We start from the raw sequence: 8,771 nt of genomic DNA, 5'->3' as shown, positions 1-8,771 counted from the left end.
CGAACCCTAGCCAGCACAGAAGCCTTCCAGCAACTGGCATAACAGGTACGCCTTAACCCTCTCCACCACCCGCTCAGACCCTTAAAAGAGATGGTAATTTCGGAGTATTTAAATACCCCATAGATCAACACCTCCCAAGAGCACCAGAGCAAGTGAGGGGTCATTTAGACGTTAATTTCATCAAGTCCCTGTTAATATGGGAAGACACAGTGTCTCTGCTTAAGGCACAACTCTCCTAAACACGAGAGTTAAGTATACAACTTTAGAACACTTTCCCACCAGGAGACTTGTGCTGGCTAGGGTTCGAGTCTCCTGGTGGGAAAGTGTTCTAAAGTTGTATACTTAACTCTCGTGTTTAGGAGAGTTGTGCCTTAAGCAGAGACACTGTGTCTTCCCATATTAACAGGGACTTGATGAAATTAACGTCTAAATGACCCCTCACTTGCTCTGGTGCTCTTGGGAGGTGTTGATCTTTGGGGTATTTAAATACTCCGAAATTACCATCTCTTTTAAGGGTCTGAGAGGGTGGTGGAGAGGGTTAAGGCGTACCTGTTATGCCAGTTGCTGGAAGGCTTCTGTGCTGGCTAGGGTTCGAGTCTCCTGGTGGGAAAGTGTTCTAAAGTTGTATACTTAACTCTCGTGTTTAGGAGAGTTGTGCCTTAAGCAGAGACACTGTGTCTTCCCATATTAACAGGGACTTGGTGAAATTAACGTCTAAATGACCCCTCACTTGCTCTGGTGCTCTTGGGAGGTGTTGATCTTTGGGGTATTTAAATGCTCCGAAATTACCATCTCTTTTAAGGGTCTGAGCGGGTGGTGGAGAGGGTTAAGGCGTACCTGTTATGCCAGTTGCTGGAAGGCTTCTGTGCTGGCTAGGGTTCGAGTCTCCTGGTGGGAAAGTGTTCTAAAGTTGTATACTTAACTCTCGTGTTTAGGAGAGTTGTGCCTTAAGCAGAGACACTGTGTCTTCCCATATTAACAGGGACTTGATGAAATTAACGTCTAAATGACCCCTCACTTGCTCTGGTGCTCTTGGGAGGTGTTGATCTTTGGGGTATTTAAATACTCCGAAATTACCATCTCTTTTTAAGGGTCTGAGCGGGTGGTGGAGAGGGTTAAGGCGTACCTGTTATGCCAGTTGCTGGAAGGCTTCTGTGCTGGCTAGGGTTCGAGTCTCCTGGTGGGAAAGTGTTCTAAAGTTGTATACTTAACTCTCGTGTTTAGGAGAGTTGTGCCTTAAGCAGAGACACTGTGTCTTCCCATATTAACAGGGACTTGATGAAATTAACGTCTAAATGACCCCTCACTTGCTCTGGTGCTCTTGGGAGGTGTTGATCTTTGGGGTATTTAAATACTCCGAAATTACCATCTCTTTTAAGGGTCTGAGCGGGTGGTGGAGAGGGTTAAGGCGTACCTGTTATGCCAGTTGCTGGAAGGCTTCTGTGCTGGCTAGGGTTCGAGTCTCCTGGTGGGAAAGTGTTCTAAAGTTGTATACTTAACTCTCGTGTTTAGGAGAGTTGTGCCTTAAGCAGAGACACTGTGTCTTCCCATATTAACAGGGACTTGATGAAATTAACGTCTAAATGACCCCTCACTTGCTCTGGTGCTCTTGGGAGGTGTTGATCTTTGGGGTATTTAAATACTCCGAAATTACCATCTCTTTTAAGGGTCTGAGCGGGTGGTGGAGAGGGTTAAGGCGTACCTGTTATGCCAGTTGCTGGAAGGCTTCTGTGCTGGCTAGGGTTCGAGTCTCCTGGTGGAAAGTGTTCTAAAGTTGTATACTTAACTCTCGTGTTTAGGAGAGTTGTGCCTTAAGCAGAGACACTGTGTCTTCCCATATTAACAGGGACTTGATGAAATTAACGTCTAAATGACCCCTCACTTGCTCTGGTGCTCTTGGGAGGTGTTGATCTTTGGGGTATTTAAATACTCCGAAATTACCATCTCTTTTAAGGGTCTGAGCGGGTGGTGGAGAGGGTTAAGGCGTACCTGTTATGCCAGTTGCTGGAAGGCTTCTGTGCTGGCTAGGGTTCGAGTCTCCTGGTGGGAAAGTGTTCTAAAGTTATATACTTAACTCTCGTGTTTAGGAGAGTTGTGCCTTAGGCATGTATATATATATATATATATATATATATATATATATATCATATTTATCTCCAACAAAAACTACTCCCTCGAGCGGTGTTTAGAGCGAGTGCAAACTTTAATCCACTACTGGATAGAACAGTTTAGATTTTTTTTTTTCAATCCGTGCGAAGCTACCTATTTCATCTTTCCCACTACCTCTGCTTAAACTAATTGGGTTTACCTTAAAGCTAATACATAGATTTCTCAATGAATATGTAGCGAAATGCGTCACCCCATTCTCGAGGATAAATAGCCCGGAAACGGTCAAACCTTTACCACAATTTCGAGTGTTCGACCCAGCACGGACGTCTTTCGCACCAAAACTTTCCGCAGCATGGAACGATTGCGATGTGAGCAGATGAGGTTAGACACCTTTGTGGGATGGCGTCTTGACTGGCTTTTGCCCCAGGATTTAGCCAGTGATGGATTCTACTTCACCAAATCCGTGGATTACTGCATATGCAGTTTCTGTTATGCCTTAATTGGAGGATGGGTGGAGGGGGAGGACACCCCCCGCAGTCGACATGTAACTGCAGCTCCACACTGTCCTTTCATCACTGGTAAACGTACTGAAAATGTCAGCATTGCGCTAAGCAACATGGTCTACGCCTATGGATTGAATTTCACCTATTCCGTCCTGCAACTGGAAAGAGATGGAAATTTAGCTAACAGTTGTAAGTATCCATCACAATTACGTGTTATCTCATAGTCACTGTGAATAACGTTGCTTGTATAGTCATTGTGAATAGCTTGATAATAAGAGTGTGTGTGTGTGTGTGTGTGTGAGTGAGTGTGTACTCACCTATTTGTGCTTGCAGGATCGAGCATTGACTCTTGGATCCCGCCTTTCCAGCTATCGGTTGTTTACAGCAATGACTCCTGTCCCATTTCCCTATCATACCTAGTTTTAAAAGTATGAATAGTATTTGCTTCCACAACCTGTTCCCCAAGTGCATTCCATTTTTCCACTACTCTCACGCTAAAAGAAAACTTCCTAACATCTATGTGACTCATCTGAGTTTCCAGTTTCCACCCATGTCCCCTCGTTCTGTTATTATTACGTGTGAACATTTCATCTATTTCCACTTTGTCAATTCCCCTGAGTATTTTATATGTTCCTATCATATCTCCTCTCTCCCTTCTTTTCTCTAGTGTCGTAAGGTTCAGTTCCTTCAGCCGCTCTTCATATCCCATCCCTCGTAACTCTGGGACAAGCCTCGTCGCAAACCTCTGAACCTTCTCCAGTTTCTTTATGTGTTTCTTCAGGTGGGGGCTCCATGATGGCGCGGCATACTCTAAGACGGGTCTCACGTAGGCAGTGTAAAGCGCCCTAAAAGCCTCCTCATTTAGGTTTCTGAATGAAGTTCTAATTTTCGCCAGTGTAGAGTACGCTGCTGTCGTTATCCTATTTATATGTGCCTCAGGAGTTAGATTAGGTGTCACATCCACTCCCAGGTCTCTTTCTCGAATCGTTACAGGTAGACTGTTCCCCTTCATTGTGTACTGTCCCTTTGGTCTCCTGTCACTTGATCCCATTTCCATAACTTTACATTTACTGGTGTTAAACTCCAGTAGCCATTTCCCTGACCATCTCTGCAGCCTGTTTAAGTCCTCTTGGAGGATCCTACAATCCTCGTCTGTCACAACTCTTCTCATTAATTTTGCGTCATCCGCAAACATCGACATGTATGATTCCACTCCTGTAAACATATCATTTACGTAAATTAGAAAGAGGATTGGTCCCAGCACCGATCCTTGAGGTACTCCACTTGTTACTGTTCGCCAGTCCGACTTCTCGCCCCTTACCATTACCCTCTGGCTCCTTCCTGTTAGGTAGTTCTTCACCCATACTAGGGCCTTTCCGTTTACTCCTGCCTGCCTCTCAAGTTTGTATAGCAGTCTCATGTGCGGTACTGTATCAAAGGCCTTTTGGCAGTCAAGAAATATGCAGTCTGCCCAGCCTTCTCTGTCCTGCCTTATCCTTGTTACTTTATCATAGAATTCTAAAAGGTTTGTTAGGCATGATTTCCCTGTCCAGAACCCATGTTGGTGCTTGTTTACAAACCCAATGCTCTCCAGGTGCTCAACAAGTCTTAGCCTAATTATTCTTTCAAGTATTTTGCAGGGGATGCTTGTCAGTGATACGGGTCTGTAGTTAAGTGCCTCCTCCCTATCACCTTTCTTGAAAATCGGTACGACATTTGCCTCCTTCCAGCAACGGGGCAATTCTCCCGACATAAGTGACTCATTAAAGATCATTGCCAGAGGCACACTGAGAGCCTGCGCTGCCTCTTTAAGTATCCACGGTGATACTTTGTCTGGTCCAACTGCTTTACTGGCATCCAGTGTTGTCAACTGTTTCATTACATCCTCTGCTGTCACCTCTATATCTGATAGTCTTTCATCTTGGGTAATCTCTTCTAACAATGGGAGCTGCTCAGGCTCGGTTGTGAACACGCCATGGAATTTTGCATTCAGTACCTCGCAGATTTCCTTGTCGCTTTCTGTATATTCCCCTTCTGTTTTCCTCAGTCTTGTCACTTGGTCATTTACCGACATCTTCCTTCTTATATGGCTATGTAGTAATTTAGGTTGCGTTTTCGCTTTGACTGCAATATCATTCTCATAATTTCTTTCCAACACTCGTCTTATGTTAATGTAATCATTCCTAGCTCTGTTACATCTAATCCTGTTGTCTTCTGTCCTTTGTCTTCTGTACTTCCTCCACTCCCTCCTGCTTCTCACCTTTGCTTCCTGACACTGTCTATTAAACCATGGGTTATTATATTCCCTCCTGCTTTTTTCCTTTATTGTTGGAATAAATCTCTCTTCAGCCTCCTTGCATTTCAATATGACTTGGTTCATCATACCTTGCACTGTTTTTCCTCTAAGTTCTTCCTCCCACTGCACTTCTCCCAGGTAGTCCCTTATCCTTCTGTAGTCCCCTTTTCTGTAATCAAGTCTCCTTTCCCGGACCTCTTGTCCTTTGGTCACAATTTTGAGCTCCATCATGTAGTCAAAGACTAGGACACATGGTCACTAGCTCCTAGTGGTATTTCATGTTCCAACTGCTCGATGTCTTCTACATTCTGGGTGAAAATGAGATCTAATAGGCTGGGTGTATCCCCTCCTCTTTCCCTAGTATCTTCTTTCACATGCTGTGTTAGGAAATTCCTGTCAATAACGTCTACCAGCTTCGCTCCCCAGGTCTCCTCCCCGCCATGGGGATTCCTCGTTTCCCAATCTATCTCTCCGTGATTTAGGTCCCCCATGACCAGCAGCTTCGCTCTCATTCTATGCGCTAAAGTTGCTGCCCTCTGCAGTTCATCTATACATGTCTTGTTGCTGTCCTCGTACTCCTGCCTGGGCCTTCTACTGTGTGTGTGTGTGTGTGTGTGTGTGTGTGTGTGTGTGTGTGTGTGTGTGTGTGTGTGTGTGTGTGTGTGTGTGTGTGTGTGTGTGTGTGTGTGTGTGAGTGTGTGTTTGAACACATAGTTATCTTTCATAGTGCGTTTATAGGAATGGTGAGCGTATATATATATATATATATTTATTATTATTATTTTAATAATTGTAGGTGCTGTGGAATAAAGTGAGGAAAACTCGGGAATTCTACCATTCTCGATGCCCATATACCCAGAGATGGCGGGGTATAAGTCTCGTTTGGCATCATTTGGCATCATCTGGCCTGATATGTGTGGTCAGTCTCCGGCAGAATTATCTCGTGCTGGCTTTTTCTCTTGTGGTAAGTATTGGAAGATAATATTATTATTATTATTATTATTATTATTATTATTATTATTATTATTATTATTATTATTATTATTATTGTTGTCTTAATGTAATCACACGAGCCAAGTCTGTTTGAGACGTGCTAGTATTTACTTTCTCATTTATTTATTTATAAAAAAAATGTTTATATATTTTTCTTTTTTCTTAGGAGTTGGAGACCATATACGATGCTTTTATTGTGGTGGTGGTCTTGTTAACTTCATACCTTCGGACGACCCCTGGACTCTCCACGCCCGGTACTACCCAAGCTGCGTCTACTTAAACTTGAAGAAGGATCAAGCCTTCATTAAAAATGCAGTCCCTTTCTCACCTCCTCAACCGACAATAGCAGTTGATGAAACATTGATAAATGCGCTCCTGCACGGTCTTGATTATTACAATGGACTTGCTGCTACAGTAAGATTTCCATACATCGCCCTGCGAGGTGCCCTAAGAGAATACCTCAAGATTAAAAGGGATATATTACCTCTCCTTAGCGAATCTAACTGTGTAGAGGTGATGTTATGGTTTTTAGATGGAGTGGATGAAAGTGAGGACACAGGTGCAGTAACTGAATCTCCCTTAGAAGTATTATCATCCCAAGGTGTTATTTTCCCCCGCCCAGTTCCCCCTGTAGTGGAGGTAGATGAACGAGAGGAGGAGAATGCAATGCATGGTGCAGCTAGGTTTTATTGTAAGGTGTGTTTCACTCAAGAAATAAACACGGTTCTCATTCCGTGTAGGCATATGGTCATATGTTTGGATTGTGTAACAAGATGTGACAAATGTCCTGTATGTCGAGGAGATGTAGTACATCTACTTCTTCCTATTATCTCTTAATAAAAACAAATCTAAAGTTGATTCTTTTATATTATCCTTATGTATTATTATTATTATTATTATTATTATTATTATTATTATTATTATTATTATTATTATTATTATTATTATTATTATTATTATTATTAATGCTGTGGGAGGTGGAGGTGTGTGGTAAGGAGGCACCCTCGTGAACGGGGGTATATAGCTCACCCTTGACCTGGCAGGGTAAACACTCAGTCACCAACCCACCCACCAATCCAAGATGACCGCACGACCCTCTGGTGCCGCCGCCGGTGTGGCCTCTCCTCACTCAGAGGGCGATGAGCGCTTAGGACAAGCCATCGCGATAATACGTGGTATGTTTCCCTTAAGTTGAGTCATATTGTGGTAAGATGCTTGTTGTTGTTTGCTAATGTTGATGTAACAAATAATATCAATAATGTGAAGAGTGAGTGTGAGTGAGTGTGTGTGTGTGTGTGTGTGTGTGTGTGTGTGTGTGTGTGTGTGTGTGTGTGTGTGTGTGTGTGTGTGTGTGTGTGTGTGTGTGTGTTATGCTAGTAATGTAAACTTTTTCTTTTTTTTTTTAGATTATCTGGAGAAAGCTAGCAGCGGCGGTGTGAGCAGCAGCAGCAGCAGCAGCAGCTGCGGTCCCACCAGATCCACCTCTGGAGGGAATATCTTTATATTCTTGGGAACCACCCACATACACACAAACACCGGGGAGGTGGTTGTGTCCTCCCCCCTTACTGGAGTAAGGGGGGAGGACACAACCACCTCCCCGGTCGACTACGGTGATAGCCCCCCCTCACACATCGATGCTGCCAACCGTGGCGACCAGGTCGCGACAGGTGTCGCCACGCGCACCGCATGTGTGTGTCTCCCTACACACACCACTACCACACCCGCTACTGCTCCTGCTGATGGAGATTGTGGTGATAGAAGTACTAGTAACACCATCCCTCATTGTGTACCAACCAGTCCTACTGCTGATCAGAGGGGTGGCAACGCTTTATATTTTATGAACACCGTTGAAGAGGTGCTGTCCCCCAGCCTTTTAACTGGGGGTGTAGAGTAGGTAGTGACCCTACTACTAGTAGTACTACTAGGGATAATAGGACTGAAGAAGAAGTAGTAAGAATGAGTGTGGATATTTCACAAGGGGGTGAGTATCCAGATCTCTTGACTATGAGTGAAGGTCTTGAGGATGCGGTGTTTGCCGCTATTTCTCTCTCAGATGACAACCCCGCTACTCAAACCGAAAATGATTTGAATGTAGAAGCCTTACTGGGTGAGCGTATAATGCTTACAGACAGTCAGCAACGTGGATTGCTGACTGACGTTGATGTGAATCTTTTCCTCAACCCCCAACTTAGTTCACTCCAAGGTGTATCTACAAACCTTGACCCTGAACCCAGCTCTCACCCCTCCTCCACATCCCACAACTCTAAACTAAGTTCACACAAAGCCACATCTCGGGCTAGAGGTCGTGATGAGTGTAACACAATGTCTCAGACGGTGATAATAAGCAGTGATGACGAAAACTTTACCCCTCTGCGAAGGAAACGAGTTGTGACGATCTTAATAGATCCCGCTATATTGACACCATCACTGATAGTGACAGCGACTGTGATAGCGAGGTTGAGCGTGAAATAATAGCACCTCCCCCACCCAAACGACAGATTAAACGAGTCGATAATCGTCTGACTATAGAAAAACCCAGCAAAAATTTAAAATCTAAGCCTAAAGCTAAAAAAAACTTTTTGAAACTCCGCTGATAACTAGTAGTCATGTAACTGCATTAAGCTGAGTGATATGTCTCTGTCTGTCTGTTAGTTATTATGTTTTGTTTTTTACCAAGAAAAATATGTAAGTGTCTACCAGTTATTGAATAAAACGTAATAAGAGAAAGATCAACTTTTTTTCACCTATTATGCTAACACCATATGTCAGCATTATGCTGAGTGATATGTCTGTCTGTCTGTCTGACAGTTATTATGTTTTGTTTTACCAAGATAAATATGCGAGTTATGTTATGTCTACCAGTTATTGAA

The 8,771-nt window shown here is 43.6% G+C and overlaps 1 protein-coding gene across 1 annotated transcript; it reads left to right on the top strand.

The window, feature by feature from the left end:
* Positions 1-5,769: 5,769 nt before the first annotated feature.
* LOC138354762 (uncharacterized) lies at positions 5,770-8,373 on the top strand. Its single transcript, XM_069309255.1, has 4 exons — positions 5,770-5,872; positions 6,068-6,574; positions 7,308-7,471; positions 7,771-8,373. The coding sequence occupies exons 1-4, from the start codon at positions 5,770-5,772 to the stop codon at positions 8,371-8,373; spliced, it is 1,377 nt and encodes a 458-aa protein (XP_069165356.1).
* Positions 8,374-8,771: the final 398 nt, after the last annotated feature.

This window comes from Procambarus clarkii, chromosome 64 (genome assembly GCF_040958095.1).
Source record: "Procambarus clarkii isolate CNS0578487 chromosome 64, FALCON_Pclarkii_2.0, whole genome shotgun sequence".
Classification (NCBI taxonomy): Eukaryota; Metazoa; Arthropoda; class Malacostraca; order Decapoda; family Cambaridae; genus Procambarus; species Procambarus clarkii.
The sequence above is the reverse complement of the archived record's forward strand: the minus strand, read 5'-3'. Positions and strand labels throughout refer to the sequence as shown.